This window comes from Bos grunniens, chromosome 25 (assembly GCF_055505025.1).
Source record: "Bos grunniens cultivar Pamir isolate PY7600 chromosome 25, Bosgru_T2T1.0, whole genome shotgun sequence".
Classification (NCBI taxonomy): domain Eukaryota; kingdom Metazoa; phylum Chordata; class Mammalia; order Artiodactyla; family Bovidae; genus Bos; species Bos grunniens.
Window position 1 is genome coordinate 23,284,097 of NC_141189.1, and position 22,353 is coordinate 23,306,449.

The window sequence follows — 22,353 nt, forward strand, 5'->3', positions numbered from 1 at the left end:
AAAGACTAGCTAAGGAAAGAAGGAAGCAAAAGGCAAGGGAGAAAGGGAAAGATATACCCAACTGAATGCAGAGTTCCAAAGAATAGCAAGGAAAGATAAGAAGGCCTTCTTAAGTGAACAGTGCAAAGAAATAGAAGAAAATGATAGAATGGGAAAGACTAGAGATATCTTCAAGAAAATTAGAAATATCAAAAGGACATTTCATGTAAGGATGGGCACAGTAAAGGACAGAAACAGTAAGGACCTAACAGAAACAGATAAGATTAAGAAGGGGTGGCAAAAATACACAGAAGTACTATGTAAAAAAGGTCCTAATGGATAACCATGAGGGTGTAGTCTCTCACTTAGAGCCGGGCATTCTGGAGTGTGAATTCAAGTGGGCCTTAGAAAGCATTTCTGTGAACAATGCTAGTAGAGGTGACGGAATTCCACCTGAGCTATTTAAAATCCTAAAAGATGCTGCATTCAATGTATCAGCAAGTCTGGGAAACTCAGAAGTGGCCTCAGGACTGAAAAAGGTCAATTTTCATTCCAATCCCAAAGAAAGGCAATGCCAAAGATTGTTCAAATTACCATACAATTGTACTCATCTCACATCCTAATAAGGTAATGCTCAACATCTGTCAAGCTAGGCTTCAGCAGTATTTGAATAAAAAACTTTCAGATGTACAAGCTGGGTTTAGAAAAGGCAGGGGAAGCAGAGGTCAAATTGCCAACATTTGTTGGATCCTAGAGAAAGCAAGGGAATTCCAGAAAAACATCTACTTCTGCTTCATTGACTACGCTAAAGCCTTTGAGTGTGTGGATCATGACAAACTGTGGAAAATTCTTAAACAGATAGGAATACCAGACCATCTTACCTGTCTCCTGAGAAACCTGTATGTAGGTCAAGAAGCAACAGTTTGCCAAATATCAAAATGTAAAGTTTAAAAAAAAAAAAAAAGAAGCAACAGTTTGAATCAGACATGGAGCAACTGACTGGTTCAAAATTGGGAAAGGAGTACGACAAGGCTGTATATTGTCATCCTGCTTGTTTAACTTTTATATGCAGAGCACATTATGAGAAATGCTGGGCTGGATGAATCATAAGCTAGAATCAAGATTGCTGGGAGAAATCAACATCAGATATGAAGATGATATCACAGTAATGGCAGCAAGTGAAGAGGAACTAAAGAACCTCTTGATGAGGGTGAAAGAGGAGAGTGAAAAAAGTGGGACTGAAACTCAACATTCAAAAACCAAGATGATGGCATCTGGTCCCATCACTTCATGGCAAATAGAAGGGGGAAAAGTGGAAGCAACGACAAATTTTTTTCCTTGGGCTCCGAAATCACTGTGGACGGTGATTGCAGCCATCAGTATCTGTTTCTAACTGTATTAATTTTCTTAAGCAGCTTGGAGTTTTTTGGTTTCAGTTTCTACTGTATTTCTTTTCCTGTCCTATCTTGCTCCTTGCCTACAGAACTGCAAATTTTCTGTGGCTTTTAAGCACTTTAAAGTGCCTCAAGCTGGCCTGTTTTTTTCCTGTGGATTCCAAATTGCATCCATACCACACTGCCTCTCCCACAAGTACTCTATTAGGCAAGATAGAAACCAGTCTCAAAGGCAGCCCCAGACAAGCAAGATCACTAAATGGAAATCCCAGCTTTCCCCTTTTGCCCCAAAGTAAAATTTAGGCATTGTGAAGATTCCTTCTGACTCTGCCATACTGTTTGGAGGGACAGATTAAGTGAGAAAATGACACAAACTTCATGTGCTTTATGGTACTCACTAAGTAGTCATTTGTGCGCTGTAGCTTCCAAACTGGTTTCTAGAATTCTTAGAAAGGTATTTCGTCCCTGTATGTTGTTGTCATCCCAGTGTCTCTGAGATGCACAGGGCCTGAGGCTTCCAAAATTGCTGAGTCCCTCTCACCTATCATCCAATTTACCTTTTTCTTTTTTTTTTTTTTTTACCTTTTTCTTTATTTGGTATTGCTTTATTGCTGTAAGGCTTCGCCTGCTTCCAGAGCTCTGCCAAAATTGGTGTTGACATTCTGTATTTCTTCATCAGTTTAGTTTGTGAAGGGACTGAAGGTTGAAGCTACCTCCTCTGCCGTGTTTTCACTGGACGGTTGCTTTTGATCTGCATCTTGTGTATGAATAGGATTTCAATAGGTGCCAGTGGACTCTCACCTATTGAAATCCTATTCATAACAAGAACTGAACTGTGATGCCTACATTAGGCATTCCCAGTGTAGATGGGAAAGCGTATGACAAGTGTTCTTAAGTAACATGTAAAGCATGGAACCTCACTTCTGTCAGAAGAAATAAGAGAGAAGAAATAAGTTTTGGTGAAGGTGTAGAAAAGGAAAAACTTACACACTGTTGGTGGAATATAATTGGTACAACCACTATGAAACAATATGGTGGTTTCTCAAAAAATTAAAAACAGAACTACTATATAATCCAGCGATTCTACCTCTGTACATTTATCCAAAGAAAATGAAAACACTAAATCCAAAGATATATATGCTTCCCTATGTTCACTGTAGCATTTTTTTGGCCATACCTTGCAGCTTGCAGGATCTTAATTCTCCAACCAGGGACTGAATCCATACCCTCGGCAGAGAAAATGTGGAATCCTAATTACAATATCTAATATATGGAAGCTTCCCTGGTAGCTCTGATGGTAAGGAATCTGCCTGTAATGCAGGAGACCAGGGTTTGATCCCTGGGTCAGGAAGATCCCCTAGAGAAGGGAATGGCAACCCACTCCAGTATTCTTGCCTGGAGAATTCCATGGACAACAGGAGCCTGTTGGACCACAGTCTATGGAGTCACAAAGAGTTGGACAAGACTGAGTGACTAGCACACACAAGATATGGAAGCACATATCCACTGAGAGATGAATAGATAAGATGTGACACATGTATCTATATTTATACCTATCTTTCCATTTGTAACAATATGATCCATTAGAGGGTATGAAGCTAAGTGTAAAGCATAAGGAATATAATCAGCAATACTGCAATAACTTTGATCTGTGGTTATTAGAATTATTGTGATGACCACTTCATAATGTATAAAAACACTGAATCACTATGTCATATGACTGAAACTAAAATAATATTTTGTAAAGAAAATGTTCTAACCATAAAAAAAGAAAAATAAAGCATGGTGTGTATTCCAGGACAAATTATGTAAAACATATTAACTATATATATTATACATATATTAATATTATCATGAAGGTAATGATAACTTGAATCATGACCTTGTGTTAGCTAGGCAGTCAATCTTTTAAGAAAAGTTTTAACAGACATAGAGGGAGTCAGTTCAAATACACAAAACAGCAGAGGCTATGAGTAGTGTCTGCCCCTCTTGTTAGTTTTGACATCACTTTTGTAACAAACAGAGGCTGTTTTTATCTTGAGTACTAGGCTCAACCCTGCTTTAGCCTCTAGGACTTATGCTCAACATAGAGTTCACTGTTCTAATGGTCCCTAGTATTCTTTATCCATTCTTTCTTTTTAGTGAATACAATATTTCTAAAGTATAAACCTTCATAAAATATCCTTTCATGACCTTTCATTGCTCTCAGAATAAATTCTAAACTTTAATGGATGGCTTCCCCCAATTCTTTTATGATTTGACCTTTTGATTATTCATCCATCTTCATCTTTTGCCATTATTTACATTCCTTTCATAGTCTAGTCATATGTCTGTTCCCTGCTCTTCAGTTTTCTAGTCTTTGCTTATATAATGTTCTTCTTTCCTTTCCTTCATAGCTCTTTATATCTCTTATTTGCCTCATATTGATGTCACTACCCCATTCATCATGCCCAAAACAGGTTAGGTATCATTCTTTTGGATTCTACATCTTCCTTTTCATTTATGGTGTGTTGTATGTTTCACATTTTTGTCTGTATCTCTACCAGAGTATAAAACTGAATGTAACAACTTTGAATTTGCCACTGTTATATCTATTCCTAGAAAAAGAGCTGGCACATTTTTAATTGATTAATGTATTATATCATGTGAGCATCTTGGTTTTAAATAATTGAAACTGTAATAATAACTACAACACTGAAATGAAAACATACTTTAACACTAAAAGCTGTTGATTGATTTATAGTTTAGAAGGAACCTGACTGCTGCTTTGGATAGAGCCAAATACATACCTGTGAGAATAGACAAGGCTGTGGTTTTTCCTGCCCCATTTTGTCCTAGGAGAATAGTGATCTGCCCTTTATATAAATTCAAAGACATATTGTTTATTACTACTTTGTCACCTAATTCCTGTGGAATAAAGAAAAGAAATAACTTGATATTTTTCACTTATCACTTATTAAAGATGCTTATATCCTATCCTTAGAAGAAACATCATATCATCAAACTCACATTGTATAAAAAAGATGATACTGTGAACAAGGAGCAATACATGTAGGTGCATTAAGTTTGTAATCTAGCCAAAATAAATATGAAGTCTTGGTGGTATGTATATCTATTTACACTTGGTAAGGAAAATGGAGACTTTTTTACACTTTGTGTATAAAGAACATCATATTGTAATTATGGGTTTAATAAACTGTAGCAGGATCTAGGAAAGCTCACAGAAACTGCCACCAATGATTGGAAAAGTTGATGCCGTGATTTCAGCCGGAAGTTTATTTATTGATAAAAACCTGATGGCTCAGCTGGTAAAGAATCTGTCTGTAATGCAGAAGACCTGGGTTTGATCCCTAAGTTGGGAAGATCCCCTGGAGAGGGGAAAGGCTACCCACTCCAGTATTCTGGCTTGGAGAATTCCATGGACTGTATAGTCCATGGGGTCACAAAGAGTTGGACATGACTGAACGACTTTCACTTCACTTCAAAAGCATGTCCAGAAATTCTTAAGATTCCAAACAGCAGCTCAAATATGGTCCATTATCTGCTTTTGTATGGCAAAAACAAAAACAAAAACAAAAACAAAAACTAGGAACAGTTTTTTATACTTTTAAAGGTTTGGTAAAAAATATAAAACAGAATATGTGACAGACACTCTATGTGGATCATGGAGCCTAAAATATTTATTTGATCCTTTATAAAACATGCTTGACAAACTTTCAGAAGGGTCTTTTGAAAATTCCTACTATAGTTGACTTTTGAACAACATGGGGGTTAATTAACATATAATTTATAGTTGGTCTTTCATATCTGTGCTTCCTGCACATCAACTGATTCAACCAACCATAGACTGCATAGTACTACAGTATTTACTCCTGAAAAATATCCACATAGAAGAGATTGATGTATGGCAAAAGCCAACACAATATTGTAGAGCAATTATCCTCCAATTCAAGAAAATTAGAGATACGAAGGGAACATTTCATGCACAGATGGGCACAATAAAGGACAGAAATGGTATGGACCTAACAGAAGCAGAAGATATAAAGAGGTGGCAAGAATACACAGAACTATACAAAAAACGTCTTAATGACCCATATAACCACGATGGTGTGATCACTCACCTAGAGCCAGACATCTTGGAGTGAAAAATTAAGAAGGCCTTAGGAAGCATCACTATGAACAAAGATAGTGGAGGTGATGGAATTCCAGTTGAGCTATTTCAAATCCTAAAAGATGATGCTGTGAAAGTGCTGCCTTCAATATGCCAGCAAATTTGGAAAACTCAGAAGTGGCCACAGGACTGGAAAAAGTTGGTTTTCATTCCAATCCCAAAAAAGGGCAATGTCAAAGAAAGTTCAAACTACCATACAATTGCACTCATTTCACATGATAGCAAGATAATGCTCAAAATCCTTCAAGCTAGGCTTCAAAAGTATATGAACTAAGAACTTCCTGATGCACAAGCTGGGTTTAGAAAAGGCAGAGGAACCAGAGATCAAATTGTCAACATCCGCTGGATTATAGAAGAAACAAGAGAATTCCAGAAAAACATCTACTTCTGCTTCATTGACTACACTAAAGCCTTTGACTGTGTCGATCACAACAAACCTTGGAAAATTCTTCAAGAGATGGGACTACCAGATCACCTTACCTGTCTCCTGAGAAACCTGTATCAAGGTCAAGAAGCAACAGTTACAACTGGACATGGAACAATGGACTGATCACAGTTGGGAAAGGAGTACATCAAAGCTGTATATTGTCACTTTGCTTATTTAACTTATATGCAGAATACATCATGTGAAATGCTGGACTGGATGAAACACAAGCTGGAGTCAAGACTGCTGGAGAAATATCAACAACCTCAGATATGCAGATAATACCACACTAATGGCAGAAAGTGAAGAGGAACTAGAGCCTCTTGGTGAAGGTGAAAGATGAGAGTGAAAAATCTGCTAAAGACTCAAATTCAAAAAACTAAGATTATGGCATCTAGTCCCATCATTTCATGGCAAATAGAAGTGGAAACAGTGAAAGACTTTATTTTCTTGGGCTTCAAAATCCCTGCGGACAGTGACTGCAGCCACAAAACTAAAAGATGCTTGCTTCTTAGAAGAAAAGCTATGAGAAATCTAGACAGCATAATAAACAGCAGAGACATCACTTTGCCACAAAGTCTTGTATAGTCAAAGCTATGGTTTTTCCAGTAGTCATATACGGATGTGAGAGTTGAATCACAAAGAAGGCTGAGCACTGAAGAATTAATGCTTTTGAACTGTGGTGCTGGAGAAAGTTCTTGAGAGTCCCTTGGACAGCAAGGAGATCAAATCAGTCAATTCTAAAGGAAGCCAACTCTGAATATTCATTGGAAGGATTGTTGTTTTAGGATTTCAAATCCTAAAAGATGATGCTGTGAAAGTGCTGCACTCCATATGTCAGCAAATTTGCAAAACTCAGCAGTGGTCACAGGACTGGAAAAGGTCAGTTTTCATTTCAATCCCAAAGAAAGGCAATGCCAAAGAATGTTCAAATGATCTCACATTCTAGCATTCATCTCACATGCTAGCATTACCAAAAGGCAGAGGAACTAGAGATCAAATTTCCAACATCCACTGGATCATCAAAAAACCTAGAGAATACCAGAAAAACATCTACTCCTGCTTTATTGATTATGCCAAAGCCTTTGACTGTGTAGATCAAAACAAAATGTGGAAAATTCTTCAACAGATGGGCATACCAGACCACCTTACCTTTCTCCTGAGAAACCTGTATGCAGGTCCAGAAGCAACAGTTAGAATCGGACATGGAACAATCAACTGGTTCCAAATTGGGAAAGGAGTACGTCAAGACTGTATATTGACACCCTGCTGATTTAACTTATATGAAGAGTACATCATGTGAAATGTCAGGATGGATGAAGCACAAACTGGAATCAAGATTACCAGGAGAAATATCAATATCTCAGATATGTAGATGACAGCTCTTTTATGGCATAAAATGAAGAGAAACTAAAAAGCCTCTTTATTAAAGTGAAAGAGGTGAGTGAAAAATCTGGCTTAAAACTCAACATTTAAAAAACGAAGATCATGGCATCTGGTCCCATCACTTCATGGCAAATAGATGGGGAAACAATGGAAACAGTGACAAACTTTATTTTTTGGGGCTCCAAAGTCACTGCAGATGGTGACCGAAGACATGAAATTAAACAAAGCTTGCTCCTTGGAAGAAAAGCTGTGACCAACCTAGACAGCATATTAAAAAGAAGAGACATAGGATGAGATGGTTGGATAGCATCACTGACTTGATGGACATGAGTTTTAGCAAGCTCTGGGAGTTTGTGATGGACAGGGAAGCCTGGTGTGCTGCAGTCCATGGGGTTGCAAAGAGTTGGACAAGACTGAGTGACTGAACTGAACTGAACTGACATGTACATTTATACATGTGTGCTAAGTCACTTCAGTCGTGTCTGACTCTTTGTGACCCCATGGACTGCAGCAGCTAGGCTCCTCTGTCCATGGGGTTTTCCAGGCAAGAATACTGGAGTGAGTTGCCATGCCCTCCTCAAGGGGATCGTCCCAAGCCAAGGATCAAATGTGCATCTCATGTCTCCTGCATTGGCAGGTGGGTTCTTTACCTCTAATGTCACCTGGGAAGCCCCCATAGTATACATGTATATTAATCAGGTGACATTTAAGTAGGAAAATTAGCTTTTTGGATGTTAATCAAACCTCAAAAATGTGGTTTTAGAAACACATGGATATTGCCTAGTTGATGTTGTTCTATTCAAATACAATAAATTATACAAACATTCAGAAAATATTTTAATTTGAAAATTAAAACCAATAACCTGAAAGTCTTAGTGTTATAGTAAAACAGAATTCAATAATAATAATAAAAGGTAAGTGGTGTGGTTAGATAAACAACAATTAGAGTAGATTTAAGAGAGAAAAAATATTGCCAAAGATAAGAATGTCATTTTATAATCATAATGAGATCAGCCTTTCAAGAGGACATAATATTACTAAATGTTTATATACCCAATAACTGAATTCAAAATACATGAGGCAACAATCAATAGAACTACAAACAGAAATAGAAAAATGCAGTTATTATCAAAGACTTTGATACTTTGCTCTCAATAATTGTTAGAATATGTAGAATCAGTAAGGATATAGAATACTTGAAGAGCTAACAACTAACTTGTCTTAATTGACATTTTTGTATTAATTCACTTAACATGAGCAGATTACACATTATTTTCAAGTACTTATAAAATTTATTTAGACAAATGATTGACTGAAACAAGTAAGAATCAACACATTTAAAAGAACTGAAGTCATACAAAGTGTCTTTCTTTGACCATAATCAGAGTTAAATTAGAAATTAATTACAAAAAAGATCTCAGGAAAATTCCCCAAGTAATTAGATACAAAATAATACATGTACAAAATCTCTTCTGGAAAATTGAAAAGGAGGAAATACTTCCCAACTCACTATATGAAGCTATCATTATCCTGGTATCAAAATGAGAGAAATACCTTACAACAAATGAAAAGAGAACAATATCTATCATAAAAATCCTCATTAAAAACACTCTAAACAAAATTTAAGAAAATTGAATCCATTAAAAAAGACAATAAAAAGATTCATTTCTGGGAAATAGGCATGAAGAGCTCCATAGACCCACTCCACAGTGGAACAAGAAATTCTGGTAAAAATTAAAAAAAACATGTTTCATGTTGAGGTTTGATAGAAAACTACAAAATTCTGTAAGCAATTATCATTCAGCTAAAAAATAATAATAAAAAAAGGAGTTCAGAACTGAAAAAAAGAAAAAAAAATTAAAAAACAAAACAAAAAACAACCACTTAAAGCCTCCAGAAACTGATCTGAGAAAATACTGCAAATGGAGAAACACTTAAGAAAATCTACTATAACTTGGTAAGAATAGCAAAGGTCTATGTTATTTAACATTTAATTGCTCCATTAATAGTTTGTTATCTAGTTTCCTTCTTTTTTTCAGTGCCCACTTATTCCCCAATATTCTACATTCTGTGGAAAATATCTTGGATTTGTCCATTTCTTTTAATAGGTATTGCTATGACCTTTGTTCAACTATCATTACTTCTGAAGCAAGGTACCATTGGTCTTTGTTTCCTACACTTCTCCTTAACTCCTCAATTTCCAACATCCCATTTCCCACAAGGTAGTCAAAAATGATCTTAAAAAAAAAAAAAAAATATATATATATATATATATATACACACACACATTCCTCTAGCCAAATAATGGCTTCCCAATGAAGCCATTTACTAACATTCTTTTGCCTTCAAATATTGTATTTTTTTTTTTTTTCTGTTCCTCAAACACATTGACAGGGTAACAGGTAGGAAGACTAGGGGTCCCCAAGAGGCAGGAGGAAATAAACTGCAAGTGGCAGACATTTTTTCCTAATTCTATGCTGTCACGGCAACTCCTGGTTCCACTTGAACTTAACTTTTCTCAAACCTTGAGCTAACCAATGTGTTTTTCTTATGGAAATGTTTTTCTTAAGCTATCTTGATGAAACTATGTATTTCCCTTGGAATCTGCCTTTCTTCAAATCCATTTCCCCCAAGACTAACCTTTTTCTCAAACCTTGAACTGCTAATGGCTCTACAAACCAGTATGTCTTACACATGGAAATGTTCTCTTAAGCTCTGTTAATGAAACTATGTATTTGCCTGGAAATCTGCCTTTCTTCAAGATTCATGTCAATTGTTTTATGGCTGGGATGACTCACCTTGTGCCAATGCTATCTCAAAATGCATGCTGTGGGAGAGGGGTCTGGTGCAGCTCTCTCAGTTTTGAGGTGTTTCTTTTATCTAATTAGCAGCTTGCTAACAGATATATAACTCCTTGCTAAAAACTAACAAGGGGGCACACTTTCTGTCCCCTTCTCATGTCTATGCTGGAAGGTTTTACTATCCTTTTTATACTTTAATAAACTTTTGCTACACAAAAGCTCCTAGTGATTGAGCCTCATCTCTGGCCACAGATCAAAATCCTCTCTCTGGAAGTCATGAATCCCAGCATAGCTAATGGCTCGCAGCAGCAATCTTTCAACATGAAAGTCTTTCTCACCTCAGGGTTTTCAAATTTGTGATTTTCTAACATGAGTGTTTTTCCTTTAGCTTTTCAAATAATTGATTCTTCTCATTCTCTAGTTCAAAGGTTATCCCTTCATAGAGGTTTTGCTTTAACTACCTTTGATGTTATCCTCTCCAACCACACACCCAAATGTTCTTATTGCATTATAAAGTTTATTTTCTTCAGAGAATTTTATTACAAAATTCAAATATCACTTGCTGCCAAATCCATTAGAGGAGATTAAAAATAAGCACAACAGGTAGAGCAAATAAGATCACACACAGAATATATATTTATATGTTCTATGAATGCTTCAGATGAGAACTATATTAACTATGATTCTTTATTAAGTATCTCATTTGATTTCTTGGAATAGCTAGTTACAAACAATCCTAATAGTAGTATGTAGTATTCAGTCTTCGTAAGAAAAAGAGACTTTTGAAACAATACCTTGTACAAATGTTTGATCTTGATACCTGCCACCAAGCCAGTAGGTTCAGCCTCAAAATACTTGTTTTGAGTTATCACAGAGTCATTCATTTCTTCTTTTTTTATTTTAATTCTTGGTTTGCTGAACCAGTACGAGTGCTACAAAGAAAGCCAAAGTGAGATTACCAAAGTGAGCATTAAGAAATGAAGCACTCTATCTGAACAGTCTCATAACAAGGAAATCAATTGAGTCATTACCAAAAAATAAGTGAAGTTAAGTAAAGTCCAGGATCAGGAGACTTCACTGGTGAATTCTACTGAACATTTAAATAAGAGTTAACAGCAGTCCTTCTCCAACTCTTCCAAAAAGTATAAGAGGAGGGAACATTCCATAATTCATTCTTATAAGGTCAGTGTTATCCTGACAGCAAATCCAGATAAAGAGATCACAAAGAAAGTAACTATAATCCAATATCTCTTATGACTATAGATGCAAAAACCAACTACTAGCAAACTGAATCTAATAAGCATATCAAAAGAATTATACATCATGATAAAGTGTGATTTATCCCAGGAATGCAGGGGTGTTTCAACAAAAGAAAGTCAATCAATGTAATATATCACATTAATAGAACAAATGGAAGAAACACACGTGGTCATCTCAACTGATGGAAATAAAGCCTTTGACAAAGTGTTTCAAGATAAAGAAGAAAACTATATCAAAATGATAAATGATAACAAAATGATATCATTAATCTATATTTCTGTCTTTGTGCCAGTACCATACTGTCTTGATGACTGTGGCTTTGTAGTAGAGCCTGAAGTCAGGCAGGTTGATTCCTCCAGTTCCTTTCTTCTTTCTCAAGATTGCTTTGGCTATTTGAGGTTTTTTGTATTTCCATACAAATTGTGAAATTATTTGTTCTAGCTCTGTGAAAAATACTGTTGGTAGCTTGATAGGGATTGCATTGAATCTATAGATTGAATCTATAGATAGCTTTGTGTAGTATACTCATTTTCACTATATTGATTCTTCTGATCCATGAAGACGGCAATTTCTCCATCTATTTGTGTCCTCTTTGATTTCTTTCACCAGTGTTTTATAATTTTCTATATATAGGTCTTTTGTGTCTTTAGGTTGATATATTCCTAAGTATTTTATTCTTTTCATTGCAATGGTGAATGGAATTGTTTCCTTAATTTCTCTTTCTGTTTTCTCATTGTTAGTGTATAAGAGTGCAAGGGATTTCTATGTGTTGATTTTATATCCTGCAAATTTACTATATTCATTGATTAGCTCTGGTAATTTTCTGGTGGAGTCTTTAGGGTTTTCTATGTAGAGGATCACATCATCAGCAAGCAGTGAGAGTTTTACTTCTTATGGAACAAAATAGAAAAGCCCAGAGATAAATTCATGTACCTATGGGCACCATATCTTCGACAAAGGAGGCAAGAATATACAATGGAGAAAAGGCAATCTCTTTAACAAGTGGTGCTGAAAAAACTGGTCAACCACTTGTAAAAGAATGAAACTAGAACACTTTATAACACCATACACAAAAATAAACTCTAAATGGATTAAAGATCTAAACATCTAAGACCAGAAACTATAAAACTCCTAGAGGAAATCATAGGCAAAACACTCTCTGACATAAATCACAGCAGGATCCTCTATGACCCACCTCCCAGGTATTGGAAATAAAAGCAAAAATAAACAAATGGGCCTAATTAAACTTAAAAGCTTTTGCACAACAAAGGAAACTATAAGCAAGGTGAAAAGACAGCCTTCAGAATGGGAGAAAGTAATATCAAATGAAGCAACTGACAAAGAATCAATCTCAAAAATATACAAGCAACTCCTGCAGCTCAATTCCAGAAAAATAAACGACCCAATCAAAAAATGGGCCAAAGGACTAAATAGACATTTCTCCAAAGAAGACATACAGATGGCTAACAAACACATGAAAAGATGCTCAACATCACTCATTATCAGATAAACGCAAATCAAAACCACAATGAGGTACCATTTCACGCCAGTCAGAATGGCTGCTATCCAAAAGTCTACAAGTAATAAATGCTGGAGAGAGTGTGGAGAAAAGGGAACCCTCTTACACTGTTGGTGGGAATGCAAACTCGTACAGCCACTATGGAGAACAGTGTGGAGATTCCTTAAAAAACTGGAAATAGAACTGCCATATGACCCAGCAACCCCACTACTGGGCATACACACCAAGGAAACCAGAATCGAAAGAGATACATATACACCAATGTTCATCGCAGCACTGTTTATAATAGCCAGGACATGGAAGCAACCTAGATGGCCATCAGCAGATGAATAGATAAGAAAGCTATGGTACATATACACAATGGAATATTACTCAGCCATTAAAAAGAATACATTTGAATCAGTTCTAATGAGGTGGATTAAACTGAAGCCTATTATACAGAGTGAAGTAAGCCAGAAAGAAAAACACCAATACAGTATAATAATGCATATATATGAAATTTAGAACAATGGTAACAATAACCCTGTATGTGAGACAGCAAAAGAGACACAGAGGTATAGAACAGTCTTTTGGACTCTGTGAGAGAGGGTGAGGGTGGGACGATTTGGGAGAATGGGACTGAAACATGTACATTATCATATGTGAAACGAATCGCCAGTCCAGGTTCGATGCATGATACAGGGTCCTCAGGGCTGGTGCACTGGGATGACCCAGAGGGATGGGATGGGGAGGGAGGTGGGAGGAGAGGTTCAGGATGGAGAACACATGTACACCCATGGTGGATTCATGTCAATGTATGGCAAAACCACTACAATATTGTAAAGCAATTAGCCTCCAATTAAAATAAATAAATTTATATTTAAAAATAAATAAAATAAAAAAATTTTAAATGATATCAAAATGATATGAAGTTTTATTTAAAAAATCCATAGATAACATCATATTCAATGGTGAAATTTCCCCTAATATCAGGAACAAGATAAGGAGGCCTACTTTCACTTTTGCTACTCACCACTGTACTGGGAGATTCAGTCAGAACAATGAGGCAGAAAAAGAAATAAAAGGCACTCAAATTGGAAAGGAAGATGACATGATCCTACTTATTAAAAAAAACCCCAAAGAATACACACCCAAACTAGTAGAGATAAACACATTCAGCAAAGGTGCAAGGTATAAGAACAATATGCAAAAATCAGCTGTAGTTTTATATACAAGCAACAAGCAATACAAAAATAAAACTAACAATTCCAGTTACAATAGAATCCAAAATAGTAAAATACTTGGGAATAAAGTTAACGAAAAGTGAAAGACTTGTACAGAAAAAACTGTAAAACTTTGCTGAAAGAATTTAAATAAGACATACAAATAATATTTTTAATCTGGCAATATTAGTTAAAACAATCAACAAATTCAATGTAATTCTTATAAAAATTTAGATGAACATTCTTGGAGAAATACAAAAATTGAGCATTAAGTTCATATGGACTTGCAAGAGGCCCCTAACAGCCAAAACAATGTTGGTAAAGAAGAACTAGGTTGGAGTATTCACACTTTCAAATTTCAAAATTTACTATAAATATACAATAATCAAATCAGTATGGTACTGTTATAAGGATACATATATAGGCCAAAGGAATAAAATTAAAGGTCCAGAAATAAACTAGTACATCTGTGATCAATCTTTTCCATCAAGTGTGCTAAGGCCATTTAATAGGGAAAGAATAGTCTTTTCAAATAGTGTTGTGAAGAGAACAGGATATCCACATGCAAAAGACTGAAGTTGGATCCCTACCTCACACTACACAGAAATTAAATAAAAATTGACCAATGATCTAAATATAAGTGATAAAAATCACCAAACTCTTAGAAGAAAAAATAGACACTTTATATTTGTCATTGTCAAGACTTTATATTTGACAATGGTTACTAAGATATGACACCAAATTCACAGTAACAAAATAAAAATTGGTAAATTGGATTAATCAACACGTAAAGCTTTTATGCATGAAAAGGCACTGTCAAGATAGTGAAAAGACAACCCACAGAATGGAAGAAAATATTTGCAAACCATGTATCTGATAAGAGTCTAGTGTCCAGAATATATAAAAAGACAAACAATCCCATTTTAAAATCGGCACAGAACTTGCATAGACATTTTTCTAAATAATATATACAAATGGTCAATAAGTACATTAAAAGACCTCAGCATGATTAGTCATTAGGGAAATGCAAGTCAAAACAAGATATACCTTATATCCTCAAGGGTAAAATAAAAGAAAGAAAAAAAGAAACAGTTCAGTGGTTTCATTAAACATAGAATTACCAAAAACCACCAAACTGAAAACATTAAACACAAAATTACCATGCTTAGGTACAGTCCCAAATTCCACTCATAGATATAGTTCCAAAAGACCTGAAACAGGTATTCAAACAAACACTTATACATAAATATTCATAGCATCACTACTCAATAGTCATAGGATGTCCTTTACATCCAACTAAGAATGACTAGATAAAGGAAATACTTAGCCTCTGTGTATATACAATAGAATATTATTCAGCAATCAAAAAGATTGAAGTACTGATACATACTATAACATGGATAAACCTCAAAAACATGCTAAGCAAAAGAAGTCAGACACAAATGATCACATACTGACTGACTATTTCTATGAAACATCCAGAATTGGTAAATCCATTGAAAAAGAAAGCTGATTAGTAATTACTAGGGACTTGGGATAGGGGAAAATGGGATATGGCTTCTTAATGAGTATAGAATTTTATTTTTGGGTGATGAAAAGATTTTGGAACTAGATTTGTGCATGTATGGGGTTTCCTGGGTGGCTCAGTGATAAAGAATCTAGCTGCTAATGCAGGAGACACAGAAGACGTGGGTTTTACCTCCAGAAAGATCCCCTGGAGGAGGAACTGGAAAGCCACTCCAGTATTCTTGCCTGTACAATCTCATGGACAGAGGGGTACCGTCCAGGATTCTGTCCCTGGCCGGCTATACTCCTCTGGGTTGTAAAGAGTTGGACACGACTGAGCAACTGAGCATGCCACATATGCATGTGCATGTATATTGTAAATGTATAAAATGTCATCACCTGTTCACTTTTAATTTTAAGTTATATGAATTTCACCTAAATTAAAACACTAAATGTGAAAAAAATGAGGCACTAAAAATTTAAAAACACTTTAGCTTGGTTTACTTTTTGAGATACAGGAAATCTGCTACATACTTTCAGGGGTTATTTTGTTGTTGTTTGGTCACTAAGTTGTGTCTGACTCTTTGCGACACCATGGACTGTAGCATGCCAGGCTCCTCTGTCCTTCACTATCTCCTGGAGTTTGTTGAAATTCATGTCCATAGAGTCAGTGATGTTATCTAACCATCTCATCCTTGGCCACCTCCTTCTCCTTTTGCCTTCAATCTTTCCCAGCATCAGGGTTTTTTCCAATAAGTTGGATCTTTGTACCAGGTGGCAAAGTATTGCAGCTTAAGCTTCAGCAACAGTCCCTCCAATGAATATTCAGTATTGATTTCCTTTAAGATTGACTGGTTTGATCTCCTTGCAGTCCAAGGGACTCTCAAGAGTCTTCTCCAGCACCACAGTTTGAAAGCATTGATTCTCCAATGCTCAGCCTTCTTTATGGTCCAATCCTCACATGTGTACATGACTACTGGAAAAATTATATCTTTGACTATATGGATCTTTGACTATACAGACCTCAGCAAAATGATGTCTCTGCTTTCCCTCCAAAGAGAAAGCGTCTTTTAATTTCATGGCTGCAGTCACCAGTGATTTTGGAGCCCAAGAAAATAAAAATCTGTCACTGCTTCCATTTTCCCCCTTCTATTCGCCATGAAGTGATGGGACCAGACGCTATGATCTTAGTTTTTTAAATGTTGAGTGTTAAGCCACTTTTTAACTTTACTCTTTCACCCTCATCAAGAGGCTCTTTAGTTCTCTTCACCTTCTGCTATTAGAGCAGTATCATCTTCATATCTGAGTTTGTTGATATTTTCCCTGTAATCTTTATTCCATCTTGTGATTCATCCAGTCTTCCATTTTGCATGATGCATTGTGCATGTTAGTTAAATAAGCAGGACAACAATATACGGCCTTGTCATACTCCTTTCCCAATTTTGAACCAGTCAATTGTTCCATGTCTGGTTCTAAATGCTGCTTCTTGATCTGCATACAGATTTTTCAGGAGACAGGTAAGGTGGTATTGCACTTCTATCTCTTTAAGAATTTTCCACAGTTTTTTTGTGATTCACACACTCAAAGGCTTTAGCATAGTCAATGAAGCAGAAGTAGATATTTTTCTGGAACTCCCTTGCTTTCTTCAGTGATCCAGTGTATGTTGGCAATTTGATCTCTGGTTCCTCTGCCTTTTCTAAACTCAGCTTATATATCTGGAAGTTCTCAGTTCACGTACCTCTGACAATGCTAAAGAATGTTCAAACTACCATACAATTGTTCTCATTTCACATACTAGCAACGTTAAGCTCAAAATACTTCAAGTTAGGCTTCAGAGGTACGTGAACTGGGAAACAGAGACAGACATCACACTCTTGGGCTCCAAAACCACTGCTGACGGTGACTGCAGCCATGAAATTAAAAGATATTCCTTGGAAGAAAAGCTATGACAAACCGAGACAGCATATTAAAAAGAAGAGACATTACTTAGCTGACAAAGGTCCATCTAGTCAAAGCTATGGTTTTTCCAGTAATCATGTACGGATGTGAGAGTTGGACTATAAAGAAAGCTGAGCGCTGAAGAATTGATGGTTTTGAACTGTGGTGTTGGAGAAGACCCTTGAGAGTCCCTTGGACTGCAAGGAGATCCAACCAGTCAATCCTAAAGGAAATCAGTCCTGAATATTCATTGGAAGGACTGATGTTGAAGCTGAAACTCCAATATTTTGGCCACCTGATGCAAAGAACTGACTCATTAGAAGAGACCTTGATGCTGGGAAAGACTGAAGGCAGGAGAAGAAGGGGATGACAGAGGATGAGATGGATGGTATCGCTGACTCAGTGGACATGAGTTTGACCAAGTTCTGGGAGTTGGTGATGGACAGGGAAGCCTCGTGACCTGCAGTCCATGGGGTCACATAGATGGACTGAGCAACTGAACTGAACTGAACCCTCCACTCATCAGGATCTAAGAAACTATCACATATGAACTTAACAGGGAACATAGTTTACAGACACTTTTACATTTTTTACATTTTTACAATTTTACACTTTTACATTTTTACACTTTTACATTTCTTTATACTCCAAATTAATCCATTATGTACTACTTGACTGAAGAAGGGCTACGTTACTCACAGTGTTTTAATGTACAGGGTTTCAGTATCTTATTCATACTGTTCATCTGCATATGTGGAAGGTCTTTAAAGTATATCAAGAAATGGCCAGTATTTCAGTATGGATGGTACGCAAACGATTCTGTACATGCCCTTGCTCATAAGGACTATGGTTTTCACAACAATAGAAGCATTAGAACTCACCATAAGAAAAAAGTACCATGGTTGAGGCATGCCATATTGCCCTGGAAAGACAGCTTCTATGTACCAGGTTACAAGGCCATACAAGAAAGCATCAATTACAAGCATTCCCATCATATGGCCAAAGGTGAGGTTATCCTCAAGGGTGGCTGGTGTCCAAATCTTATTCCAGTTCACACCAGTTTCTGAAATAAAAGGAGATATATACCATAGATGACAGCTCTGTGATTGAAACAGCAAAACACAAAACAAAATAGAAAAAAAGGTTGATAATCTAAATTTTACTAAGGTGAATTATCTATATGTTGATACCCTTAGTAATTAGTTCATCCAAGAAAATGATGGAATATGTAATAACATTGATTTCTTTCCTCCTCCCTTGAAAATCTACAAAAATAATAGGAATGCCTGAGATAAAGTCAATGACTAAAAAACAAAAATGAAGAGTAACAAAAAGCCAAGAAAAAAAAAAAAAAGACCTATTAGAAACTATCCCTCTACTTTTCCTCTAATTTTAAGTTCCCACTGAAATAACCATTAGTATATACACATTTGGAAAAACATTTAATATAACTAGAGAAGGATGATTACCAAGTAGAAGAGAAAAAGAAGTTTTGCTGACAGTACTGATGGAAAGAGAAAAACATGTTACCAAAAGATTACAAGTAGCACAACTGAAAAAGCATCAGGGCTTGCAGTGAACTCCTAATGCAAATAAGAAAGATGTTAAACACAGTGGCCCATGAAACCCATCCTGCCTTCAACTTTAGCCCTTCTCCTATAGCTCAGCACTATGAGAAGAATGTTCATAAACATTGTGTCTTTGAGAAAGCTATATAAGCAGAGGTACTAGCCTGAGAAAAAAGGATTTGGTCAATTAAAGGTGATTATCAAAATGAAAGCCATCTCAGAGGCAATGAACAGTACATTAGAAAATGTAGGGAAAAAAAAAAGAATGCACAATACAAACTTCAGGAAGTCTATCATAACTTGAGAAATTCTGCTACTGAAAATAAAATAGGAGTTCCTGAAAAACAAAAGTAATACAAAAAAAAAAGCAAATGATTAATAAAATAACTTCACAAAAGTAACTCAGAAAACTAAAACTGTTTTAGTTTTAATTCTGTTGCAGATTAAGCCAATGAAAATTCACTAATTAAACCTAGTAAATTTTCTAATGCTTCATGTATAAAGTAAGAATGATCTAAGTATCCACAAAGAAATCTTATATATATTCCTATGACTGGCTATTCATTTGGATTAGACTATTGTTCACAGATGAGAAAACTATCTTCAATCCTCATTAATCAATAAATGCAATGAAATTCCCACTAAAGATTAACAATATTTTTCATAGCATTTGGCAAAGTTATCCTGAAGTTCAAGAGGTAAGCAAAGTGATAAGAATGACTGAAGAGCAACAAGGTATGAAGACAAGACCAACAGATATTAAGACTTATTATAAAGCTATAATGAGTAAAACCATCATGGTATTGACACAAAAGGAGACTAAAAAAGAATGGAAACTATTAATACCACTAGAACCAGATCCATGCATGTATTGAAAGGTGATGTGAAGTAGGTGAAATGAAAAAGCAATAGAGAACAATAGACATTCCAATAAATTATTGTAAAAGCTTGATTTTCATGTGAAAAAAAATAAAATTAGATATAGCAACTCTATGCTTATTGAAAATCCAGATGTAAAAATTAAAAAATATAAAATTTAGAAGAAAATACAGGATTATCTTTATGACTCTGGGTATTGAAGGATTTCTTAAAGATGACACAAGTGTACAAATTAAAGGAAAAGACTGACAAGCCTGATTACATTATAGAATTTTTTTGGAAAAAAGATACCATGAACACAAGTTAAATGAATCACAGTCTAAGGATAGTTATTTACATTGTGGATAACTGTAACCATGAAATTAAAAGATGCTTGCTTCTTGGAAGAAAAGCTATGACAAACCTAGGCAGTGTATTAAAAAGCAGAGACATCACTTTGCGGACAAAGGTCAGTATAGTCAAAGCCATGGTTTTTCCAGCAGTCATGTATGGATGTGAGAGTTGAACCACAAAGATAGCTGAGCACTGAAGAATTGATGCTTTTGAACTGTGGTGCTGGAAAAGACTCTGGAGAGTCCCATGGACAGCAAGGAGATCAAACCAGTCAATCCTAAAGGAAATCAACCTTGAATATTCATTGGAAGGACTGATGCTGAAGCTGCAATATTTTGGCCACCTGCTATAAAGAATGGACTCATTGGAAAAGACCCTGATGCTGGGAAAGATTGAGGGCAGGAGGAGAAAGGGGTGACAGAGGATGAGATGGTTGGATGGCATAGCCAACTGAATGGACATGAGTTTGAGCAAACTCTGGGAGATAATGAAGGACAAAGAAACCTGGTGCAGTCCATGGGATTGCAAAGAGTCAGACACGACTGAGCGACTGAACAACTTACAACATTTAGACAATTCAAATACTTTTATGTAGCAATAAAGCCTTCCTTTTCTCCCTTAAAATTGATAGATTTAGATGCTATTTTTTACTTAGCATAAAAGATAAAGTAATTCCATGGTGTAAAGGATATAAAATTTTGAAATACCCCCCAGTTTACAGTCCATTTCTCCTTATCTTCTAATGTTCTGGCATTTTGTGTCCTGGGGAGCAGCAATGCAAATGTTCATTTGAAAAGGATGTCCCTTCTAAAAATGAAGACAAGTAGGAAAGGCAGCCCCTCACTTCACATAAGAAAAGAAGGAAAATAAGGTACAGAGGACAGGTACATGGGTCCTTGGTTTTCCTATTTCAGGGAAACCCTGGTGAAATATTCAGGTGGAATCATGTGGAATATCCAACATTGCATGATTGGTGGTATTGTTATTGGCAGAGTAAGGCAGCTAGATAAATAAACCCGAAGTGATGTTACTGACCCCTCATACCTTAAAAGCCACATTCAGAGCTTGTATAACTTTCCAAGTGTTTATAAAGGCCAAAGAGTCTCAGAGAGAGCCAGAGGAAGGCAGAGAACTGAATGAGGACTTTTAAGGCTAGATCTACTAGCCAGAACCATGTTTCTAACAGATGCGGGCCAAACATAAAGAGTCACACTTCAGTTTGTAAGAGTCCATAAAGCAGCTCAGGTTAGGTACTCTACTGTAGATATACAAGATCCAGAAGATACCACATGTATTTGAGGCCACCATGTCCCTCCATCATAAGAGATCTCATAAATTTCCAAACCCATCCATACTATTTTGAAGAATATGAGAAGGAAAGAGACGTCTGAAAAACTGACTCATTCAGAAGACCATATCAGATCAGATCAGTCTCTCAGTCGTGTCCGACTCTTTGCGACCCCATGAATTGCAGCACGCCAGGCCTCCCTGTCCATCACCAACTCCCGGAGTTCACTCAGACTCAAGTCCATCGAGTCAGTGATGCCATCCAGCCATCTCATCCTCTGTCGTCCCCTTCTCCACCTGCCGCCAATCCCTCCCAGCATCAGAGTCTTTTCCAATGAGTCAACTCTTCCCATGAGGTGGCCAAAGTACTGGAGTTTCAGCTTTAGCATCATTTCTTCCAAAGAAATCCCAGGGCTGATCTCCTTCAGAATGGACTGGGTTGGATCTCCTTGCAGTCCAAGGGACTCTCAAGAGTCTTCTCCAACACCACAGTTCAAAAGCATCAATTCTTCGGCGCTCAGCCTTCTTCACAGTCCAACTCTCACATCCATACATGACCACAGGAAAAACCATAGCCTTGACTAGATGAACCTTTGTTGGCAAAGTAATGTCTCTGCTTTTGAATATGCTATCTAGGTTGGTCATAACTTTCCTTCCAAGGAGTAAGCCTCTTTTAATTTCATGGCTGCAGTCACCATCTGCAGTG

At 36.3% G+C, this 22,353-nt stretch overlaps 1 protein-coding gene across 1 annotated transcript in view; it reads right to left on the reverse strand.

Moving 5' to 3' along the window:
- LOC147345295 (phospholipid-transporting ATPase ABCA3-like) overlaps positions 1-22,353 on the reverse strand; it is a 199,913-nt gene that overhangs the window by 123,383 nt on the left and 54,177 nt on the right. The window contains 3 exon segments of the mRNA XM_086375382.1: positions 4,163-4,280; positions 10,950-11,087; positions 18,462-18,643. Of these exon segments, the coding sequence (XP_086231508.1) occupies positions 4,163-4,280; positions 10,950-11,087; positions 18,462-18,643 (438 nt within the window).